Source organism: Nothoprocta perdicaria, unplaced genomic scaffold, assembly GCF_003342845.1.
Source record: "Nothoprocta perdicaria isolate Ctin4 unplaced genomic scaffold, notPer1 scaffold_6, whole genome shotgun sequence".
NCBI classification, from domain to species: domain Eukaryota; kingdom Metazoa; phylum Chordata; class Aves; order Tinamiformes; family Tinamidae; genus Nothoprocta; species Nothoprocta perdicaria.
In genome coordinates, this window is record NW_020455865.1 from 8,125,470 (window position 1) to 8,150,003 (window position 24,534).

At 52.9% G+C, this 24,534-nt stretch overlaps 1 protein-coding gene across 5 annotated transcripts in view; it reads left to right on the forward strand.

Moving 5' to 3' along the window:
- The window catches only part of EXD3 (exonuclease 3'-5' domain containing 3), a 277,733-nt gene extending 255,126 nt beyond the window's left edge, over nucleotides 1-22,607 (forward strand). For all 5 annotated transcript variants that reach the window (XM_026049504.1, XM_026049500.1, XM_026049502.1 and 2 more), the window contains 2 exons: nucleotides 11,485-11,578; nucleotides 22,046-22,607. In XM_026049504.1, coding sequence (XP_025905289.1) covers nucleotides 11,485-11,578; nucleotides 22,046-22,377 — 426 coding nt within the window. In that variant the 3' untranslated portion in view covers nucleotides 22,378-22,607. The remainder of the gene's footprint in view (nucleotides 1-11,484; nucleotides 11,579-22,045) is intronic.
- The last annotated feature ends 1,927 nt before the right edge of the window (nucleotides 22,608-24,534 follow it).

The following is a 24,534-nucleotide window of genomic DNA, read 5'->3' on the forward strand; positions in this document are numbered from 1 at the left end:
CACATTTTCTGCTGTAGCTTCTATTCTCACCCCAATTAAAGCAGCAGGCAGCGCAGTGCTGGGCTTGCAGAGGAAAAGGGTCCTGTGTCTGTTCCCTGGGGTCTGCCTGCAGTAACCTGGAAGGTTTGACACTGCTCCAGGGCTCCAAGATGAAGTTCCCACCTCAAGGAGCTGCTCTTGTCTCAGGTGCCCGCAAGTCTGGGTCCTACTGTGAGTAAGTGCAGTCCCTGTCTGGAAGTGCTTGAAAGCCAAGCAGACCCCTGGGACTTGAGATACTAAAGTTTATATATATACAGATGTATAGATATTTAATAACATAACTACAATARATAAAATAAATAATAAAATAACTTACACCATCCTATAATCCTACTACCAGCATGCCAAAAAAAAAAAATGCAGTTTTCCAATCTACTGGAGTATGTGGTATAGAATAACTGAGTAATTCTGCTCTGAGACAGTGACTGAAGCAGGCTGTGCTCAGGTGGCAGCAGATCAAATGCAGCCTGGCTCCTCTAGCAATGCAGCTGCAGGACAAGTGTCCTTTTACCTCTCCAGATGGAGTATGTGCAGCTCCAATGCACCCACTGCTTTCACCCCCAGGAACACCCATTGCATGGAGTTAAGGGCTGTTTTGAAAAGGGTCTTCTCTGCTATGGCCAGTGATTGCACTGTGATGGCTCTGTGACCTGCTGGCGTCTCCAGTGGGTTGACTGTAGCAAAGCGTTTCCAGGCCCAGTGTGGATGTAGGGAGTGAGCCATGGCAGGAGGATGTAGGAGGGCTGCCCGGTGCAGACACATCAGTGCGGACACATTGCAGTGCGCACACGTGCGCCAAGCCCKGCCTGCCAGCCCACCCCGAAGACAGGGGCAAGGAGTGCACGGGATCTCCAGGTGCCTCGGAAGCTGCTGCCCTCTACCAGGAGCTCTGGCATGCCAGCTTGGAAAGATGAGCGATCAGATGGTATCAGTCTCCAGCTGGGGAGGCAGTGCGTCCCCCCGGGGCCTCCGAGTTGCACCATGTGCACGCTTTGGTTCCCAGATAAAAATAGAAGCTGAAACATGAGCCCCACTTCCCTGGACGCCKCTGTAGCTGTCCTGCTCTCACTCCCTGCCCTGCGCACGTGCACCCTTCTTGGCCAGGAGCCCATCCCTTGGGACTCTGCTGCAGGAGGCAGCAGGGATCACATAGGCTCCAGGGACTGTTGTGATGGGCTGAACCCCTTCCTTGAAGCCCAAGATTCTCTGAGGAGAAGCTGAAGAGAATAAAGCAACAGGGAGAAGAGTGAGGGCAGACAGGTTGAAGTGACTTCTGCATGGAAGTCCTGGAAGAGAGGAGCTGGAAGGCCTCAAGCTAGGGTGGCCTTAGCCCCCTGCCAAGGGCCAGGAGACCTTGGGATCTTGAGTGGAGACACTTCCAGTACACAGCTTTTAGCCAGACATGCCTATGAGGGCCTAGTTGAAGGCAAGGGGAGAAATTCCCTGACATTTGTTAGACAGATGGTCCCATGTCCTCAGCTGTCCAGAGGAGGTYCCAAGTCCTCAACTTTCAGGTCAGCTTCCAGGGGAAACCAGGAGGAGTGCAAATAAGAGTAGATATTGGCTTAATACACAATAAAGATAATCTTAGTTTGTTTAGCACCAAGTGAAACTTATCTGGACTGGTCTGGAGTTAGTTGTAGAGAAAAGCTTCATTCCTTTGCTGTTTCCAGGGTTCTGACTCTTGTGGTCAGAAAATGTCCCCATGGCCTTTTCTTCCTGCTGTCAAAGTCAAAAAGTTCCTGAGGTCTGGGGATCAGGCCAGCTTGATACTTTTTAAGCAGATCTCTGCTTGTGTTTGAGTTTTTGGGCAAGAGTTGGCTGGAGGTGGGCACCCATTCTGTTTTTAGAGTCCAAGCAACTGAACTGCTTGAGTTGGGCTTTTTTGGAGCTCACCAAACCTGAGCATCTCAGGCCAAGGCGTGAGATTTCAATGCAGTCGCATAAAACTCTATAGCTGTGCTCCAGCTTGATTAAGAGTGACAGCAATTAGCTACATGGGAGAAAGGGAAGGTTAACCCTCCTCCTCATGGGGCGCATCCTCCCTTAGGATAGCACAGGAGCACAGTGCATGCTTGCGTATGCAAGAAGAGTTAATTCTCTTCCTGGACATAAATACGAAACAGGAAAGCTTATTTCTAAAGGCAGGAAAGCAGTTCTGGGGTCAGGCTGCAGGAGCCGGCACGGGAGCATTCAGGCAGGCAGGGAGGAGGGGAGGATGGATGCTTCACCTGAGGACTGCTCAGCCACCAGGGCTACCAGGAGCTCCTGGCTCAGAGCTCACCCAAAAATGAAGGCTCTGGGGATGCTGAGGTGCAACCGCACCATGAGGCAGCTATTACTGGTTTGGTTTTGTTATTAAACTTGCTGTAACCCCTAGAAACCTGTCCTGGAGCAGCACCCCATTGTGCTAGGTGCTGTATAAACAGGGCTCGCAGCTATGGTTGAGACTGGCTCAAGGTTGCTGGTGCAGATTTGAGCTTTCTGGAGGGGCTCCACCACTTCAACCGCAGTTGAGCTGGCCAGGGGGCAAAATGAGACAGCTGAAATGAAGCTAGAGGAAATGGAGGACCAAGGGGGTGAGTGTGCATGTGTGGTGAGAGCATCTTTCTCTTTTCTTCCCCTGGGAAATTCAGCTTTGCATGTGGCTTTAGGTGTAATGTTGGGTGAGATTCTCATCACTGCAAAGCCTTGAGGTAGTGAAAAGGGCCTGCAGTGCTGTTGCCACTCCAGAGTCCTGCAGCAGCATCACGGCAAGGCAGCAGTGCCTGGAGTTTGTGCTCAGAGACCAGCAGCTGCACACGCATGGAGCGGGTGCACACAGAGGGGAGAAAATGGGTCTGAGTGAACGTGTGCAACCCGGCTTGGAGGGTGCTCCCCGTGCTCCCTCCAAGCATGGGGTCAGGGTGCTGGGACAGCTAGGCTGGATGTCAGCCCTCCACAGATGCAGAGCCTGTGCTGGGAGGCTGCGTGCCTGCGAGGAGCCCGCACGCCCAGCCCCTGGCAGTGCTTGTGCAGGGGGGGAGCATGCATGCACAGGGACACGTGGCTTTGTATTTCTTCGTGGTCTCTGCCCTGCTCCCAGGCTGTTCACGTGCTGGGATTAGCCAATGCATGCTGCAAGCAGCAGAATGGCACTTGGGCAGTGATGCTGACGTGGACCTCGTGTGGAGCAGACTGTGCCCCTCTTGCCTGCTGCTGTGCAATACCAAATCCATGCTGCATGGTGCCACCACTTTCGGAAGAGAATGACCCAGCTGGTCTAGCTCAGGGCAAGACTGGTGGCATAAGGGCATTGCAGGCAAAAGCCCTGATCCCATTGCTACCAGATGAGGAGCCCTTTCCAGCAGCAGGATACAGCTTAGTTTTAAACAGGGACTTGCTTGTGCTTCTCCTCTCCCCATGTCCATGGGGAGCTGAGGGTCACAGGACCAGCGGCACCAAAATTGCATCCTGTGCCTCTCTTCCCTCTCTCCAAGCAGCTGTAAAATGGCCAGTGTAAATTGAGAGGGGGAGATGCGCTGCAAAGTGGGGCCCAGCAGAGGAGCGCAGCTGGAGCTGGTATGTTTGGAAAGCAAATCGCCTCCCGGGCCGCCTTCAGTGCTGACCACTTTTCGCCTGCCCCGTGGCTGACCTTGCGTTTGCTCTGTCGCCTCCCCAGTCTCGTCAGCAGACAAGCTCCGCTAATCTGCCCTCTGCGGTGCCCATGCTTCCCATTTCGTGCTCCCAGACAAGCAAAGCCCTTTTCGCCGTCAGGTGAGCCTTTCCCAGAGTTTATGCAAATGATACTAATTAAAGGCATTCTTATCTGTTCAATTTCCCACACCTTTTGCCTCCAAGGGGGATAGAAAAACTTGATGTTTTAACAACAGATTTTGCGGCAGTCGGAAGGGCTGCCTAGGGAAAGCATTAGGAAATCCAGCGGGTCACTCTTGATGAGAAGCGCCAGCTTATGCAACCGTTGAAACACTTTATTATGCATGAGAAACCTTCCAGAAATGGATGACTAATAGCAAATCAGGAGCAGAGAAAGCAGTGGGAACGCCATACCAGGCTGGCATGGGATCCCATGTCATCTTACCAGCTTAGCAAGGTTGGGCTAGGTCAGCACTTGCCTAAGAGACCTCTCAGAGTACGTGGCTGGCGTTGAGGGAAGTGATATTAATGATTCAATAAACAGAGCCCTACCCTCTTTCTGGAGTCTGAACCAAAATGCCCCCATGTGTTCCCAGGGACCCACCAACAGTTCCAGATTTCCATTGATGTTACTTAACCTCACAGGGTCATCACAACAGCGGCACTCAATGCACAGCCAGGTCTGATGGAAGATGTGCAGGGCGTTATGGTCCATTTCCCATTGTGGCTCTTGCTGTGTCTCTGGGAGACTGGAGTCTGTGGTGAGCACCGAAATCCATTTCATCTCCAAAACTAATGCAGCGCTGGTTGAGTGTGTGTTGGGACTGCAGGGCTGCAGAACGTGGAAAGATTTTGGACTATTTGTAACAGAGCACGAGCAGCAAGAWGAACTTTCAAAATTCCCAGGTGCTGGTGATAAGACACTGGATAAGGAATGGAGTACTTGGCACAAATGGCAATTGAAACAGTCTGGCCTAMGGCTTACCCAGCCACAGTGGTTGCAGCTTTCTGCAGAGGGAGATGTGGATGACCAAAGTGCCTGACTSATCACTGCTGTATACCTAGAGAGTATATTTAAGTCATGGGCAGGAGGTCCCAAGGTGGCAAACTGGACCATGTGTAATGCCTGGGCTTGGACGCTTCACATAGATAACCTGTTCTGGTGAGAGAGATGGCTGAATACATCCCTGAAAGAAGCTCTTGGATGCTCAAGGACTGTRGTTGCACAACCAAAATGAGAGTTGGAACCTCTGTCTGGAGGAGTGGCCCTTTCACCAGATGATATCCATCTTAGAGAAAAAGAAAGGGAAAAGGGTAGGCGGTGAGTAGGAAGAGACATATCTCCCAGGTGGCTGGTGAATAGCCCTCTGATATGGTGAGCAGAAGACGCCCATGAAATTGTCCTGACAGGAGATGTCCTGAATTGCCCCACTGAGTTCACTCCCAGCGCCTCCAGTGTTGTCCTTTAGAGATGGCTTGGGATGTTATGGATTTCCTAAGCCAAAAGCTCTCCAGGCAGAGAAGTACATTTTTGCCTGTAAAATCATAGCCAAAATAGCCTATTAATTTTGGTAAATAAGGTTTGTGCAGTGGTATTTGTCRGCAGAGGGAATGGAAGAAGTCCTGTGATCCAGAGGACCTTTATGGGTGCCTGCTCTTTCGGGCAGATGTTCAGCATGATGAAGATAATTCAGTGACAGCACTTCAGGGGTGCAGCTTTCAGATTTATCAGAATGTGAAAAAAAAATGCAAAAATGATACCACTCCAGTCTGAACAACTGATTTTTCATGCATATTGTACACCAGCCTATGGACCTTCAGCTGCATGGACTTGCATCTTCAGCCAAACTCACACCAGTCCCCACTACCCTTCTCGAATCACCCAGTTTGGCCCCTGTTGTCTGTTTGTCCTGAGTTTTCTGTAAGCTTCTCAGGTCCTGGGTTAGCACTGGAATGGGAGCCCAGCAAAGGGCTGCGTTGCTCCTAGGCCTGAGCGATGGTGGAGATGGCCCAGAAGCTCCRTGACCAAGCATCTAGTTTGGGAGTCTTCGGAGGTTTGTGTATTCCTGTCTGGAAGTCCTAAATAGGCCAGGGGAAGAGCGTTTGTGGCCCAGATCTCCAGTGCTGTCTCTGGCTGAAGTGACTAGCCGTGAAATCCTCATCCAGGAGGGACGAGAGGAATGGGATCATGGGGATCATCCTGAACAAAAATGCCACCAGGCTGTCTGCCACCTCCTTGAGCAGCATAGGCAAACAAAGGCTCATGAGGGTCCTGTGATGCCTTTGGGCTTCCTCACTAGGAGAACCAGTACCCAGAGGAGGGTACAAGCAGACCTTCCAAGTCCTGGTGGGCCTGGGAATTCTCAGGCTGCTGCCAGTTTGTGCTGGTGCATTGGCAGCCGTGATGGGGGCACCAGTTGCAGGAAGCAGGGCATGCACTCTCTACTTGATTCACCTTGTTGTCACCATTCAGTGCAGGTGACATCACTCCTTCTAATCTCCGTGTCATCCATCTCGCACAGTGACGTTGCAGGGCAGGAGGAGTTTCTGTGGGAGGTAGTAGAGGCTGAGCAAGGCCAAGAGGCTGAGGGAAGAGGGACAGGAGCACTGTGGCCATCACTGTGGTGGCAGTGACCTGAGGCCATGTCCCCAGAACACAGCACCGCATTCAGAGCGGGGCAGGGGGACCAGCAAAGCCAAGGGCTCGCCAAGGACACGATTGACCCACTGCCAGGACAATGTCAGCCTTGGCACTGCCCAACAGCCGCTCACAGCCCGAGCGCTCGCCTGCAGCACGGGCTCTGCTAGAGCAGCCCTGGCGGGGCTGTGAGCTCAGAGATGAGCTCTGCTCGCTGCTGGCGCCAGCCCGCGCGGGGTGCCCGGCGTGCCCGCCCCACACCCCCAGCCCGGCAAGGGGCTGATTCACACGGGGCGCTGGAAGCAGGGCCGCCGTGGGAAAAGGCAGCGGCCATGGCTCCCGAGCACGGGGATTGCTTCAGCAGGGGTGCAGCCAAGATCCGTTTCGGAGAGGGCAGATCGAGTCTGGGATTTACCGGTGACTAAGCGTGTGCTGGCACGGGCTGCCCCAGCGTGAGAAAGCGAGCGCTGCTCCTGCTCGGAGGTGTGCTCCCGGCGCGAAAGACTCCCCACTGCCYGAGCCTCCTCTGCTCCCTGCTGCCCTGGCACCCATGGAAGGACCAGGGCCACACTGGGAGTGCAGGTGGGGACCCGGCAGATCTCCTGTAGGGGAAAGGGCCTGTGGTCCCCCATTAATGCTCCTCATTAGCTGAGCTCGCTCTTCTCGGCCACCCAGATGTGGAAGCTTCGTGCCGCTCGGGAGTCCGTGCCCTGCTGCGCAGCACCAGGCAGGAAGCTTCTGCCCTGGTGGCACCCTTGAGTGCTCTTGGTCGCTGCAGCTTCTTTGACCAGTGGTCCAGGGAGCTACAAGACTCCTGCTGGTGTCCTCCCATTGTGAAGGGTTTTATATCCATATATGCCTCACCCCGTGGAAGCTAATCCTTCCATGATTAATCTGGGGAAAGCATGCCTTCCTGAGGAGGAAAACCCCATCCTTCACCCTTTTGATAGACTCCCCCCTTCCCTGCCCTTAAGGAAAAAGAAAGCAAGTCGCACACACCCACACCCACACAGAAAAGCTCCAGCCTCACAGCAGCAAAGTCAAGATGGAGAAGACCTCTCTGAGGAACTGTGTCTCCAGGCAGGAGCTGAGTACCAAGCTGAAGGCCATGGGTCCCAGTACAGCAGCCAGCGAGCTCGCCCTTATGAAGGTGGCAGACTGCCCCGCTTGATTTCTAATATGTCATTTTGGCAAGGCATTAAAAAAATAATTGCAATTTTTATTACAGCTAATTGGCTCGACTGCTAAGTGGTTTATCTAGCCCTGACCCTGCCTCTTGCTTTGGGGAAGCTGGCAGTAGCAAAGGCCTGGAGGCTTAGGAGGTGGCTTGGGCTATAGCCCTGTAACCAGAGCATGTGGGAGCCCCAAGCGAGAGGGAAATGCTCTGCTCTCTGTGGGCTGCCAGGCCATAACTTGCCCCAAGGCAAGAGATTGCYTCATTTTATAAAGATGCTGAAATTCAGAAAAGCAGAGAAATCTGCCTAAGGCGCCTGAGAAAATGACGAGACCCAGAAGTCCTTTTCCAGCAGGCACAGCACGTCTTGCCAAATGCCAGAGGGATATCACGCTGTCCCCATCTGCTGTCCCATTTCCCCCTGCTGGGGAGCTCTGCATGGAGATATTATGCTTAAAAAAGCCCTGCCTGGCTATCAGGGTGGGTTTTGTTGCTGTCCATGCAGCCACAAATGGGGAAGCAGCTMTGCCTGGCTGGAGTGGAGGCTTGGYGTGGCCAGGGCCTCTCTGGGCAGTTGCTAGAGCAGTTGTTGAGTTACAGTCATGCCCAAGATGTAAGAGAGGGGAAACCTTTCAGCTCTTCCCACGTCCTTGTACCTGTCCTTGCCTCCCACATCCCTGCTGCTGTCCCTACAGCATGGATGGGTCCCTTTCCCACTATGAGCAACCACTTTCCAGCTTGCAGCCTCCCTTTTAGTCCCTTTATTCACCTCAGGTTAGCTAGATCTGCTCTCCTTCTGTCACTGTTCTGCAAGGACAGGAGCGAGACCAATTCAGCCAACCTTTGGTGTGAGTCCCTGGGACCTGCTTGTGTTGTCAGGAGCGAAGCTGCCACTGCTGGTCCTGCTCCCCCGTGTGCTGCAATGCTGTGAATTGCATAAGGAACCACGTAAGGACTTCAGGTGGCTCAGGGGCAGCGATGCTCTTTGYTCCTTTCATTTTCCAGTGTAATGTGGGACGCTCACCTCAAAGAAGGCAGCAGTCTGACTGTCTCACAGCATCCATACGAGCTCTGTAATCAGAGCAGGGGACAGAGCCCAGCTCTGCTGTGCAGAGCTCCAAGGTCCCTAGGGTTGGGGTTTGGGGGCTGTTCGTCCCAAAGTGGCCAAATTCATGCACAGCAGATCCAGAGAGAGGAAAGGCAAACAGCAGATGTTTGAAAGGGAGATGGCCATACCTCCAGTCTATGTTACTGCAGACAATAAAGCACTGAAAAGTTTAGGCGAGATGGTATCAGGTAGTCTCCGTAGGTTATAATGTGGCCCTCCCTTGTGCGTGAAATTAAAAGGCACTCACATACACTCTCAGTGAAATTAAAAGGGACATCTCCTGTACAATCTGATAGCTTAAAATGCTGACCTGCCCCCTCCAAAAATTGAGATTCTCTCAAATGAGATGTCCTTTCTGCTTTCACACAGTTTCACTTCCTCTGGTTACTTCTTTTTCAGTGTGAGAATGGAGGGGGTCTCTGAGGGACATTCCTGGGAAGAGAGCGCTGAGAGAGGTGACCCAGGTCCTGCTCTCATGCATGACCCTGGCCATCTTCAGCCCACGGTGTCCTGAGCATTTGCTGACATTTGAAACAGTGTGAGAGAGAAAAAGGAAAAACTGTATAGTGACCRGGAGCAGTGTGCAAGTATTTGATTCCCGAGGCTGTAAAATTGAAGGGAATTCTCATAAAATTCACTTTTAAAAGTGGTGCAAAGCCATTGAGTCATTTGGGTTGCCTTGTCCGTCCGCATCTATCTGTCTGTGCCATTTCCCCATCAATGTCAGAGTGGTGGATTTAGGCTTTGAGCATCAAGGAGCTGTGGCAAGCCTGAGCTGTGGCAAGGTGAGAGCCACAGCTGGTATGACCRAGGCCTTTCTCATTGATGGTCAAGGCAGTGGGATTTGGGTTWTTGCCTTTGGCCAAAAGCTAACCCTGCTCTGCTCCCGGCAGCTGGAGGCAGGACAGGGAGGCAGGAGGCGCTGCGGCAATTGGGAGCCCTTTTCCATGGCYGAGTAGTTTTCCTTGTGCTAAACGGCAGGATGGCTTAGAGCAGTTCTCAGTGGGAGCTCGGCATCCCTCGGCAGCTGCAGCGAGGAGAGGGGTTTGGCTTGGCCGAATTCGGGCCACATAGCGCTCTGTAGAGGGAAGAAGTAGCTGCACCTTGGGCACCTGTGCCGAGCTGCCTGGACAAGGAGTTCCATGAAGAGCTGATGGCCTCGGTGGCCTTGCTGCCACAATACTCGCTTGCTCGCTCATCTCCAGCCCTGCTTCATTGAGACTTCAGGGTGTCCAGGCGTCTTGGTGGCTGTTCAAAATCACACCTACGCTGGGGACTGTATCCTGCTTTTGCAGCCGCTTCGTGGGTTGCAGTTGGAAATATCTCTTGAGGAGTCGCAAGAGCAGGAACATCATGGCAAGAGTATTTCCAAACAAGTCATCCTGCCACCTCCCTCTCTTCCACCGCAGGCTGGGAAGAAGGGGGCATCTTTGCCTACATCTCCATGACCCCAATGCCATCCTAATTCCATGCTACAGACCTCTAGCTGCTGGCAGATGCTCCGATGCCCATTCAGGCAACGTAAAGACTGTCTGGTTCCAAAAGGCTTTGCAGTAAACCCGCAGGCAGGCAACTTGTTCCCACTGCTTTCTTTGGGTGCAGCATGTGCAAAATGCTCTGCCAGCAAAAAAACAGTCCCTGCAAACAAACAACAAGCTGAAGATGTTGTAGCACATCCTGGGAATCGTCTTGAGCCTGCCCAGTAGTTTCCACCCCCTTAAAATGCTGGGAGGGTAAGAGAAGAGTGAGGCTGTGAAGCAAAGCGTGCTGCAGTGCACGGGTTCGGACCTTGTCCAGAGAAGAACTAGTGCCAGTTACTTCTGGATAAGCACATCTGGCTACTGCCTGCACCTGATTTCGGCTGCAGAAGCCTTGCTCTGACCGTGCCTCATGTTTTAGCGAGCTCTGTGCCTGGTGCCGACCCCTTGAAGAGGACTGGCTCCATAAGGGTGCTTGCAGAACTCAAGCTGCTCAGAGTTTTCCCCAAGGCAAGAGTCACTTCAGAAAATGTGTTTTCTTGTGTTACTAGTGCTACATAAGAGGTAGACTCAGTGGAGTGGYTTTGGCCAGCGGACACCCCAACTTGTCCCCTGGGCACACACTGCGGTCTCAGCAGAGATGAGAGAGAACAAGTCTTAAAGCTGTGGCTTAAACTCTTTGGGGCGCTTCAGGGCAGTCTCTGATTCTGGCATTTCATGGCATTACGCAGGTGCTGAGAAGGGCTAGGGAGGAAGGGGGCAGTGGATTTATCTGGTGCCCTAATGTGGGCTGCCAGACATGAAATGCTAAAAGCCTCCCTTACTGCGAGGGGGCTAAATCTCCAGGGCTCCTCTGAATTTTCTGTGCTCACTTCTGGGCTCCTAATGAATAGCACTATTATGGGCTTTTAAGAGGCCTCTCTGATAACATTGTTCTTTACAGGAGCATTTATACCAGGGGCTAGGCTCGACTTTGCCTTAGGGTTCAGCTGGGAGCAGGAGCTGTGTCTGCTGGGTCATCTGCCTCCTCTGTGGTGCCAGGACACCACAGGGTGCTGGGGCAGTCTGTGCCCAGAGGTCTCCTCTGCCTGGCCCATCTTTCGCACCATATGGATCCTCTGCAGGTGCTTCTTGTGGCCCAGAGCATGAGCCAGGCCCAGGCACTGCTCCAAGTACTTGTGGGAAGGAGCCACTACCAGATGTGGCTAAAGGCTGTAAAAATGGTGTCTCTGTGGGAGGGTGGCCTTTGTGACCTGCCAACCCAAAAGGTTTGCCTTCTCTCCATCTGCCACCCTCTGTATGTGGTAGGACAAGCCTTGTCTCAGTAGCTGTGTGCAGTGATGYTCACCTGGGTGCAGAGCTCTCGTGGGAGCGTGACCCCTGTCTCACTGACTCCCCTCTCTTTCACCAGGTGTGCAACGGCAACAAGTACCTGAAGGTCTCCAAAGAGAGGATGAGGCAGCTGATGGAGGGCAGCAGACATGCAATGGCGGAGGATGATGCAAGTAAGAGAGCGGGTGCTAGTGGTGGGTGCATCCAGGTACCACTTCCTAGCTGGGAGTCACAGCCCCGCCGCCGGCTCCACTCTGCTGCATGGCCCAGATAGCAGTTCATGGSTTGTAAAGCATCATCAATTTCCCTCCTGGCCAGGACCAGTGTAGGCCAAGCTCTGTGAACACTGGTGCTCAGCAGTTGCAAATCTGTCCCTACTTATTGAACAGGGAGTGACACTTTAATGTTTTCTGATGGGATAAGGATGCCTCCATGCAGTGATGGACACAGAGAGGAACAAGGTCTCCTAACCCTCTTTGGAGAGTCCAGCCTTAGGCAAGCCTTAGGAAGCCTGGAATGTCTCCAGGGCAGAACAGGACCTTCCCCACTCAGGCCGARCCTCTCAGATGGGGATGGCTTCTGCTTCTCTGTGACCTGCAGCTACTGTAACTTTGTGCCTAGTTAAGCTTGCATGTGTCCAAGTGCAGCTCTTCCCTCCTGGTGGGCCCACAGGAAAGAGCTGATCTGCCTCATGAGAACCTCTGCTGGGTTTTGCCTGTGGTTGCCTGGACCAGAGATGCTTTGGTAGGTGAAATCGCAGCAGCRGCCCGAGTGATAGCCTGAGGCATCACTGCCTGACTTGGGGAAAGTGCCTGTCGGCTGAGAAATGCCTCCTTGTTCTTAGTGGTTGCTCATGCATGGCACGAGCCCTTYCTCACCTGCACCACGGCTGGTAAACCAGGTCAGCTTGCAGGAGGAGTGAGTGCGTGCTACCTGCGCAGAGGAGCTCAGGCCAGCTTCTCTCAACAGCTTCCAAGCATGTCCTTGACCCTCTCCATGCCTCAGTTTCTCCATGTACATGATAGGCGCCAGGCAGGACCAATGCAACATCCTTTGGGATCGCTGGCTGCCGCGCATTCCTAGAAGGCTGCAGCTTTGCTGGGAAATGTGCATGTGGCTCTGCAGCTGGAGGGACACGGCGGGTGGCTTTTCCCATGGCACTGGCAGCCGGGAGCTTGGTGCTTTCCAAAAGGCCAGGGCATCCTCCCAGAGGTTTCTCCTGGGAGGGCACTCACTGTTTATATGTACTCAGAGACCAGCCCGGCCTGTTCAGCCAGTTTTAGAGTATGGGAAGTAGAAATGCTGTGGTTTTTGTTCAGCAGYTTAAGTGGTTTCCCCAGCCCCTGTGCTGTGAAGACAATAGGRCTGGGGGTGTCTCACATGCCATCTTTCAGTCAATGTCTCTGTGCTCCTGCATGCCCACTCTTACAGTGTCTCTCTCACTTCTCTGTCCTCTACATCATATCCCCGAATCTCCTATGCTGCCTTGGTTTCCATAAGATTCCTCTTCTTCCTCTGTCTCTCCCTGGATCCCCCTCCAGCCCTGCTTCTCGTGTGACAGAACGATGCAGTCTCCACAGAAGGAAGGACACGGAGCCACATGCCTGMTCTGTTGGATGTTACCAGCTTGTGTCCTGAGGCATGGAGAGGTCAAGGACAGAAAATGTCTCAGTGTCCTTCAATGACAGGGCCAGGGGCCTGCATGTCACCAGAGCAGCTCCCAGGAGGACAGCCAAGGTGGGCAAGGTGCTGCACCCTTCCAAATGTMAGCTCTTTGTTCCCATTGTTTCTTCCCTGCCTTCATTGTAGACCTGATTAGGTTGCATCTCACCAACTTAAACACCGCAACAGGACTGAACTCACCAAGCCAGGGGGGAGTGTTTTGCTGCAGTGGAGATATAAAATATAGGTTAACCCATGTGCATTGAGTTGTGTCTGTGCCAGGAAGCATCTGGACTGGGCAGACGGCCACAGCTAGGCAAGGAGCACCTGGTCCAAAGCAAAGCCCTCCTAGGGTCACATTTGTGCTGCTGAGCATGGATTAAGCTCCTCAGGACTGGTCAGATGATGCTGGTTGTCCAGCAACGAGTTCCTTAGGAAGAAAATGCTCYTTCCACTCACCCAGAAGAAGCAAGCATGGTGTGAGCACGGGCAGATGGGGCCAAGGGCCAAGGCAATGCAGATGCGGCCATGCAAGGGGACGATTTCTGTCAGAGAAATCTTTGATATGTCTGCAGTTCCCCAGGTGCTCTTGGAGTCAAAGCCTGTAGGGGCAGAGAGCTGCTTGCATTTTGGAGTTCATTGCAGCAAAACCTGAGTCAGTGCCACTCAGTTTGGCTCCCACATCTTTATGACAGCGCTTCCAAGTGATGAAAGGCAAATTATTCATCTTTCAGTAACCCATCTGAATTTGGACCTAGGACTTTCCAAGCTTTTAAGGAACATTTTCCCAAATACAGMCACATTTTCCCTTTATGATGACTTTGATGGCAGTGTCAGAAATTGTTTCAAGTCCAGAAATTGTTTCAGTCCCAGTGGAGGGCTCTGGGCAGTTTGCTTTAGGGGACCCATGTGCCTAGAGCAGGCAGAGGAGTGGGGCAGAGAGAGATGACAGTGCTGCAGATCAGTGCTGTAGACACTGTTGGCAAATTATAGACTGGACTGGATGTGACACAGGGCTCTAGTCCATCCAGTAGAAGCTTCTTGCTTAGTCACCAGAGTAAAAACTGGTACTTGGTTGAGATGCCCTAGCAGATGAAGTCTGGTTCCTAGGAAAGGCAAGGATGTATCACATTAGATCTGGTTAGGATTTGCCTAACAGAAAAGTCCTCTTTAATCATAAAATGACCCCTTTCCATTTGAAACATTTTTGCAAAACAACAAGCTGTTATTGCTCTTTCCTGAGCTCTGCTGCTAACCAGGCTTGTCTGATCCTCATCGGATGCTTCCCTGTCTCCCTGTCACATGAGGGAAGAAGTGATGGTCGCTGGATGCTATACAGGGAGAAATTACATAACAAGCAAGCAGTCCTGCAGCAGGATCCTCGTATGGTCTCTGACCATCATCTGCCTTAAAAAACCYGCTCTGCATCACCCCTAGAGCAGGAATGGCAGGTCCGAGAAACCTGGTCCTCCTGGCCTTCACTGGCTTGAGAAACTGCTGCTCTTGATACATTCCGGGCATTGCTTTGCTGGCAGGGTCTCCCTCTGCCTCTCCAAATTAGAGTGAAGCAGAGGCTTTGGATACAGCAACAGAGATGTTTGAAGAGTCCAATATAGCRTCTTGGGGAACCACTGATGGACGAGCTGGGCTGGACTTAGGTGTCCTATATGACCACCCATTAGCTGGTTGCTCACATGCCAATGCTAGCATTTGAGATCGACAAGCACAAGATCTCAGAGATGTCTCTCCTGCGAGATACTGCTGGAAAACTCTGCTGGTGCTGAGATTCTCTGGCTCCTTGCACTCAGCAGGATGATTCCTTTGGATCCAGGTGCATTGCTGAGGATGGAGGGGAGAGAAATAGGGGAGTCTTGCTCCAGATCTCCCCACTCTGCTTCYACCTCAGAACCAACCCATCAACCTTTAGAGTTTTCTGTGTCCTCTGCCCTTCCACACAGTCTATTTTTATTTTCCTCAAACTTTGCATCCTGCAGCTGTGGGAGCCCCGTGACCTTTCAGAGGAGCAGTYGTGGTCTCTGGGAAGTCCCTGTGCTGTGCAGCAGGATGGCATGGGGTTAGCAGGGCACTTGGAATGGCAGCTAGGCAGGCTGGCGGTGTTGCCACCGTGTTCCTTCCTTGTGGCCCATGGCCTGCTCCCTGTCCTGGATCTGTGAGCGACTTGCTGTTTCTTTCCCTTCCTTCCCCTTGGCTTTGATCAGGACGTTGCACCACATGGCTCTGTGTCTGAGCCCGGGTGAAGCCTCAGTGTGAGAGGCAGGAGGAAAAGCTGCAGGATGGCAGAGAGCAACTGGGAGAGCTTTGCAGTGACTTCAAGCCAGGGCTGATGCTTCTTCTACCACAGAAGGATTTTCCTCAGTCATGTGGTACAGGAGGCCACGCTGTGTCCAAAACCTTCATGCTAGTTGCTTTTTTTTTTTTTTTCCCCACCCTGCTTCCCTATTTACAGCATTTGGCTTTGTCAGGAGTATCAGACAGGTCTTACTGCCATGTGGGCCAGGGCAGGCAGTCCTCACGCTGTCCCACAGTGGCTTTCATACCCACTGTACAACTCATGTGTGTCCCACACCTGGGCCGGCACAGGGTCAGGCATCCAGGACAGACTGGCACCTCCTGAAGCAGCTTAAGCTGCTTTGCAAACTTCTTTAGAATCCCCAGCAGCCTGGCAAGCTGGGAGGTTACTTGCTTGCAGCCGTTCATCTACAGTGCTTGGGTCCCTAATGACCTGGGACACAGTTCGAATGGCTGGGGAAGTGGACCCAAAGATTCTGCATCAATGGATCCAAGGGCTTCCCTGCCCTCCCCAGTCCCCAGCCAGAAACGCCTCCCAAGCATRGGCTCAGGGCTGGCCAACTCCTCCTGTTCAGAAGAATTTTGTTTGCTCATAGAAATAAAAACATGCCTGGGCTGTGAACTGAGTGACATTTTCGGGGCTGTGRGTTCCCAGGGTTGTGCGTGTACCTGCTGACATCAGTGTCATGCCAAAAGTGCCCTAGGAAGGAGCTAGAGGCATGGCAGCCAYGTGCATGCCAAAGCAACAGAAAACATTGCTCTTTGCACAGGATCCAGCAGGATTTTCTCCCACAACGGGAAGCAAAGAAGAGATTGTAGCAACTTAACCTGGCCTGCAGATTTGCTCATAGTCCCTTCTTTGCCTGTTCGCCGGAGAACATCTTAAGAACATAGGCCAGCTAATGCAGCCTAAGTTGCATAATCCCAAGTCCTTTGTCCTCTGCTTATCTAACTTATCTAGAAGGAAAAGATAACCAGGCATCTTCAGTGCCCTGCAATCGAGTGTGTTTCTCAGGCTCGTAACTCCTTTTATCGGGCTCAATCTCTCGCCACAGCAAGGTTTCCCATGCACCTTTGTACTCCAAGAATGCTCCCAGGTCTGCTTTCAGACTTGTGCAAAGCCTTTACGATGTGCGCTTTCTCCAAAACACCTAATCCTTAATTGCCTAATTATGGACAAATCTCCCATGTGTGTGCGCGCGCGAGCGCACAGAGGTTGCGCTGACAGCTGGGTGCGGCTGCACGGCTCTGAGAAGGGGCCCAGCTTGCACAAGCACTGCCAGATCCGAGCGCCTCTCTGGACTTGGCAGGAGGCTCTGGTTCCCACTGGGAAGCTGAGGGGATGAGCATGAGATTCCCAAGCCTCAGCTTGCAGTGATGCAGAGGGACCTTGTGCGAGAACTGGGACCTAAGGGCAGGACTGTGGAAGAGCTCAGGTTATCCAGTAAGACTGCTGGCACCAAAACCCCAAGGGGAAGGTTTCCTGGGTTGCCCATTGTTCACACACGTGTGAGTGGGTTGTTCTTAGGCAAGACAGAGCTGTATGGTGTGAGAAAGGGGAGGTTCAAGCTGCTGATCCGGCTCTATCTGGGATTTTCAGGCCCTCCCAAGCCCCTCTGTACTGCAGTGAGAGCATCCTCGGGCTGTCCAGGAAAGCTGACCCAGGACTCCCGTGTTATGTGTGTAGGATGTAGGGGATCTGGGTCACTGCTGTCACCACCACAGTGCTTTTGAATATAACCCTCCAAGCCCCAAAAGCCTCTCTTCTGACATGGGAGGATGGCACATTCCTGCTGCCCACCCAGTGGGCACCCATCTCTCCGAGCTGCTCCTTTCAGCAGCTTCAAGCTGGACTCTCCAGACAAGTCCCTTGTCCCTCACAACCCCTCTGCTATAGCTCACGCTCAGGGCTCCTCCAGGACTGGCACCTAAGTGATSACTTGTGGCTGTGTGGTTGCAGGATACCGCTGTCACCTCAGGACTCACTGCTGGCTCTTTGTCCCCAGGATTAAGGAACTGCTTGTTTGGGGGCACCAGGAACCATGCAATGCCACAAGGTGTGTGGGATGTGCAGAGCAGATTTCCTGTGGGTCTGTCCCACTGTCCTTTTGCTGGTGACCCATTGCTGAAGGCAAGGTGATGACTCCCTGTGCTGTTCCCCACCTTGCAGAGTGAACTGTGGTTTGCTGGTCCACATGGCCATGGCTTGGTCAAAAATCAGGGCTATTTCAAAGGAGACAAGTGCATCGCTTAGTCTGGGTGATCTTGGCAGAAGAAAAGGCCACTCACCGATATTTGTTGCTACTTCTTTTTTCTGGGCATGGAGTTAAGCTGCAGAGAAATCCCTGTCTTCTCACAGGCCCATGTTGTCCCTTTCGTACTAGGTTTGTCTTCCTGGGTAATATCACATCTTGAAAGGAAGAGAAGGAAGATCACTGTGGGAAGACTCCTCTGCTTTTCTGAGAAGGGATTTTGGTTTGGGGAAAGCAGCTCAAGGAGGATCTTTGTGGGTTCCCATGCAGCTCTGTAGCACTAACACAGCTGGGTGCTTGGAAAGTCCACAGATCTTGGCTTCCAAGAGCTCCTTGCACAGAGCCGGTTGTGATCCGTCATCCTCGGCTGACCCGGGCRAGAGGGGGAGAGGTGAAGGAGAGGGAAAAGGCCTTTCTATTTTCAAGATGTTTTATAATGGGATTATTAGTTCCCAAGAGGTGTTTCTAATTGATTTGATAGGGAATTGCTTTCATTTCTCCCCTCCAGAGATACAGTGGGAATCTAGCCTTTGGCATGAACGGTCACACAGCTCTTGAAACCATAGATCTAAACCCCCTGGCACATGGTAATGGCATATTCGTCTTCCCTCAGCCACACACACACACACACACACACACACACACACACACACACACACACACACATGCCTTTTGCTCCATCTCGGGCACGGTCATTGCTCTGCGAATCACTCAGGGAATGATTTGGGGGCTTGGTGAGCGTCACTGGACTGAAACGGGCTGCCAGCACTGCAGGAAGAGCAGCTCCGATGGGAGAGCCTTGCCTGGGCTGGCTTAGCTGGCAGCTCTGGCTTGAGGGCTGCTTTCCCACCGCACCAGGGAAGTGCGGATTTACCCTGCCAGGATGTCCAGAACAGCCAGAAAGCTCACGGGAGCTTCACTGCAGGAGCGGCCTTGGCACGTGTGCGCATTGCTGTGCGTGGCGGCGGGTTGAACCGGGTTGGATTTGCAAGATAAACCTGGTTTGGGGTTTTGGGGGTTTGTTGTGCAAGAGGCCCCTATGCCATGTGGTTGTGAGAGCATGGGGCTCTGGGGGCTCTGTCTTGGGGCCACTCCATGTTTTAGTGCTCATAGAAAGGGGCCAAATCTGCTCTGCCCAGAGAAAGCAAGGAAAAAGGGGGAGAAGTGGAGCAGAGGGAAGCAAGGAAAGAGGGGGGAAACCTTAAAGAAATCACCCCTTTCTCCATTTCATCCATAGTCTTCCCAAGGAAACCTTTTTCTGCAAAGCTGCAGAGGACCTGACCTTTGCACAGCAACTTCTTTCCCCCCTTTAGGACTGTTTGCTTGGTTGGCACCCTGCGACTGGCGCCCAGTGGCCTATTGAGCTGTGCTGCAACAGGAGCACAGGCATCTTCAAAAGCCCTGGAAAGAATTCGGCCAGAGGAGGGGGGCAGGGCGAGGGCAGTTTTACAAGCTCCCATTCAAAAATTGTTACTTTGAAGTGATGTGGCATTTTCAACCCTTTGAAGCACCACAATTAGGAGGGGGCTGGTGCAACCTAAAGGCAAAACACTGGGTGACTACCATGGCCTTTCTCTCCCCAAACTTTTAAGAGATGAACTTTTCCTCCCTGCCTGCCGGTTTCTCATGAGCCACCTACCAGGGGGATGGGACATGGTTGGAGGCTGCAAAGACCTTACACATACCCGAGATGAGAGCATCTCCTGTTTGCTTTGCCCGTCAGCAAGACCTGAGATCAGTGCTGCTGTGGGCCACCTGGGCTGCACTGAGGTGAATGCATGGAGAGTTTCCAAAGAAAATGCAAGTTTCCAGTTGTTCCTGCAAAAGCATCAAGCCTCRACCACCAGAAAATTCCAGTGTGGGCACCAGAGCCCCCTGAGAGTCACCTAGGGCACAGCTGAACGTGCCTCTGGCTAGTAGAACTTCCATAAAGGTCCTGCATCTGGTAGTACTCATGACCCACAAGCAAGCTCTGAGCAAGGAACAGACAAGGGTCTTGCAGAGCTCATGGTGGAGACGACAACCAGCCAGGCAGTAGCTCTCTAAGCACTTGGTTAACTAGTTTTACTCGAAAGCAGAGCACTCTATTTCTAATGCCAAAATGGATTAGAAGAAAACAAGATATGAAGCCAAACTCTGCACAGAAATAGCCTCCTTTGGCAAGCAAAAGCCTTGAGGAGAAGCATTAAAGAGTCATAGCATGGTTGAAGCTAAGGTTTGCGCAGATGACTCTCGTGCTTTGCTCAAGAGACAACCTTGACAAAAAGAGCAAAAGCATTGCAGCTTTTCCAGTTTGTGGAGCTGCCCTTTTCTGAACCTGCATGGTTCAGGAAAGAACCTGAAGAAATGGCCAAAGGAGCAGGGCTTCTTCTGAGATGTCCCCACTTCAGGCAGCTTAGATATCTTCTGGAAACTACCCATGCTCTTCAACAGATGCAAAAATTTAAAGAAAATGACAAACTGAGGTCACTTTTTTTTTTTCTCCAGGAATGGATTTTAGTGCCCCAAACAGACTCATTGCTTTAACCAAAGGCTGAGAGCTGCTGAGGCACACTTGCTCAGAGCTCAGTGATGATGAATTCCCCTCTTTGCTGAGGGGCAGCGAGTAGGACTGAGTTCCAGGCTGGTTTCTAATACAGTATATGAGCAGTCCCCAACCCTTCATGGCTGTTGAGTTGCTTGGTTGTCTATAAAACCTTTCAGGCCAATGTCACTGAGAGTATCTCCAGTTAGAGCTTTGACACTGAGTGTGGTTGTTTGTCTGGCAGGAATGGGGGGCTGGCCATGTCACGCTGCTTTAGACACTTTGAGAACCACCATGATTACTGGTTTCCTGTTGCTCTGTGGTTCCCTCATTAAAAGATTTTGCATTTCCTTGTGTCTAACATCAGCTTTAAGCCCATATTACCCAGCCTATATTGCTCCTATGAAGGGGGAGGAAATGCCAGTGTATCCTCAGGGAGTGAGGCAAGCGGAGTGGGAATTGGGTGCTGTGAGCCAAGAATGTGGCATGACCAGAGTCAGCAAAACCCATACCTTACTGGATATAGGGCTGCCCTGGAGCACATGGGCTYTGGTTGTGATTTGTGTGCATCTGAAGAGGTCAGGCAGCATCTTGTAGCCTGTGTCACATGGGACTTGGCAATGGCATGGGGCAGGTGGGATGGGRTGGCTCTTACAAGGCAGGTCCTGATTGCTCCGCAGCCATGCAGCGACATAGATGATGCAGTCCTGTTACATGTTCCCCATGCAGCTATGTAGATTTTTTGTACAGAGATTCATCAGTGCATGCCTGGACTCCTGGGATTTCCAATCCTGGGAATTTTCCTGAAAAGCTTCCCCAGAGGGTTGAATTGCAGGTTCCATCCTCCAAGGCCTTCCTGGCCAAGTGGGTGGGCTTCTGGGGACCACTGCTGACCCTGCTTCCTGACCTCCACATCCTCAGCCTCAACCTTGCCATCTTGAGCCATAACTCACAGCACAGCACAGCTCTGGAAGGCTTTGGGATCCGCCTGGAAGAGCCAGCCAAGACTGCTGGGTTCATTTCCCTCCCACAAGGCTCTGGCCTGACAAAGCTCCCTATTATCCTCCCCAAGGGCAGGTTGAAAGACTCAGAGATGTTACTGGAAAGATGCAAAATGACTTTTGTTGTCTAATTGATGCCCAGGCAGGACACGCTCCCCCTGCCAAAAATGAGTCATCCCAGCGTAATAACTGCAGACTGCCTCCCTGTGTCACTTGCTGCCAGACATCCTGATGGATGACAGTCAATGGAGCCCACAGCTTCCGCGTTCCGGATCCCAGGAATCCACTGGGACCCAGTTACGGGGCCATGGGCAGTGAGAACCTTCACTGAGCTGCCAAAAATGCCATGGGTTTCGCAGCACATTGCTTGCGAGGGCAGTGGCCAGTTGGCTCGAGGCAGCCAGACGTGCCCCAGAAGCCCCCAGCAGGCTGAGTGCTGGGCCAGGCTGAGGGGTGCACAGGGACCCCTCACCTCCCAGCATGGGACACCGCTCCAGGTTGTTGGTGGCAGTGGCATCCTACTGGGAGTCAATGCAGATTCCCCTGCATGGCGGTGAGGGGACTGCATGGGGACTTCAGTCCTCCATCGTCCTGCCCAGGCACAGCAAAAGAGCTGTGTGAAAACAGGAGAAGCTGGGCAGGCTGCTAGGGAGATGGAGGCATCTGCCCTGGCGTTATGCTCAGGGCAATGTGTGAGTGCTTGTGGTCACCTTCTCTCGTATTCATAGGACTCTCCTCCCTGCGGAGCCAGGCAGAGCAGAGCTTGTACTTCCTGCAAGGATGACAGGTCCGTCATAAGGGTTGCTCATGTGGGATGAGCTTGTGCTGAGCACAAATCCCACTCATCACACCAGTGGCTCCTGATTTACCTTCCATCTCCTGTCTCTGCAGGTCACCTGCCAAGGTCTGAAGAGAAGCCRAACCAAACCGGTGGTGCTGCAGCGGCTCAGGAGTCACTCCAGACCATTTACAACCCGGACTGCCAGTGTCTGGAGGACCTAGAATTCACTGGCGAGTGTGTGACGCTGCCGAATGGCACAGCCCTGCAGGTCTCTGCCATCCCCCCTGGCGTGCTGGACAAAGCTGAGCTCACCTGCTTCTACTGCTGTACCCGCTGTGGGAAGGTGTTCTGGGAAGGCTCTCATTTTGGACGTGTCGTCTCTCAGTTTAAGGATGTTCTTGCTGCCATGGAGGACAACCAAACATTCTATGACCTTAGTTGAGGGGGTTGTTTGCTGCTTGGGAAGGCTGTGGAATGAGTAGGAGAGCCTGGCAGACGCTGCCTCCTTCATAAACTTCAGCAAATCTTCTAGGCCATGGGCTTTGGTTTGAGGTGATACATTGCAAGCGGAAACCTTGGTTTGCGGTACACAATGGAAGGGACTGTCATGCTTACACTAATGGGGCAGTGGTATGCACCAGCCTTGGACCACTTGGCCTGATCATTAAATCAGAGGAATCCATGAAACAGTCCTCTTCTTTATTGCACGTGAGCGGTTGGGTTCCTCCATCCAGGCTGCCTCTCAGAGGCACTTCTGCCATAATGTGTCCCACACTATCTCCCTTTAAGCCATGCAGTGCTGAGGGGACATTAAGGTCTCAGGAATGTCACCCGGGTGATGGCAACCCTGGGAGGAAGGGCTGGAAATGGGGCAGAGAGGCCACCATTTCACAGCACCAGAGGCCTCCCAAGGAGATGGAGACATCTTCTGGGTCAATCCTGCAGCTCTGGGCACTGCTGGCTGATGACTCTCAGACCACAGACAGGCTCAAAACACTCCACCCTGTAACGGAGGAGTGTTTGCAGAATTCCTCTCCTAATCCCAGTTAACTGCCAGGCACTGATGTTATTGCTAACAGGGCCCGAGGGGCTCTTGGCTTAAGTGTGACATTTACGGGCCAGTGAAATGCCTGCCCAGACAGCTTACGCTGAAAGCTAAGACTTGCTTGTGCTCTCCCTGCGCCTCTGGCCACGCTGGTTCCGCGGGCTYCTTCCATCCACCCCTCCCTCCGGCTTTCATCCCTGACTTTGCATCCATGGCTCCCTTGGCCGAGCCATGTGGTGACCCTGCGACCACAGCATCATGTGGCCAAGAAGGTGGGCAGCTGCCAGGATGCTTTTGGAGCCTGAGAGCGAAGCACTGCCGCGTCTCCTCTGCCGCTCTGCATCCCCCATGGGCAGGGGCTGCCACTGGGAGTAGCACGGGAGGTGACAGGAGCTGTCCTACCTCTGGAAGCTTGAGAGGCCACCAGTGGCGGCAGGCGATGAGGGCAGCCATGTGGCCACAACTCTGCTTCTCCCACGCAGAGGGAAAGGGCCTAACTGCAGCCCACAATCTGTTCTTGTTGAGCTCCATTTCTTTGAAGTGGAAGCATAAAATAACAGCATTTCATTCCCCAGCAAGCACCAGCATCAAGATGAATCACAGCACAGGCAGGAAATGAGAAAGCAAAGGTGGTTGTGGCATGAACAAAATGCATTTTTCTATGACTCAGTCCAGGCAGAGGCTGGCAGGGATTCGAGRTGCCCAGGCTGTCCCTATCAGTGAGTTCTTAGGGCTCGGCAGAGGCTTAGTTAAGAAAATTAAGTATTGACCTTGTACTGGGCTCCTTCTCATCAGGGCACACGGGAATGTGAATCAGGATCTGGCCAGAGGCACCTGCACTGGTTTGTGCAGCCACTGCCACTCCAGCGTCTGCCAGGCTGTGCGCGTGCAGCAGCAAGACGCCGCCCGTCCCAGCTTGGTAACAGACATGCTCCTGCGCAAGGTTTGTCTTTCTCAGACCAGCTGCTTGTAGGCTGGCCCCAAATGCACTTTTCCCATCCTCCCAGCCCATGTTTGGGGGCCAAAAGCAGAGCCTTTTTGACGACCCCTCAGCTGAAGACCTCCTTGCTGAGCACAGTGCGCTGCTCAGCCCATGCGCACGGAGCACTCGGGGACCTCACTTCCCGCCGCCAAGGCTTTGGCTACGGGAGGGTGAGAGAAGGGGGAAGTCAGATCCCTGGGGGGAATTCCTGCCTGGAAGTGCTGGCTGCCTTTCCTGGCGCAGCAGCTCAGTGATTCCGGAAGGGAATTCCAGTTGCCTTCCTCACCACTTCCACGATCTGGGGAGGCACGAGCAGGCCAGGTCTGCACCTTGGACATGCTGCGGGGAGCCTGGCRGCTGTGCCCACAGCCAAGCACACATTTGGATGCGAGATCATCCAGGACCACTATAGAGCCACCAGCAAGGAATGTTCCCTGCCATCCGTGGTGAGCCCTCGCATTGCTTTGCTTCCTGCAGTATGCAACTGCAAGCCAGTGTCAGCAGCTGCTACACAGTGTCTTGGCTGGCCAAGCCCAGGCAGGGGAACATCTTTAGGTTATTCCCATACAGAT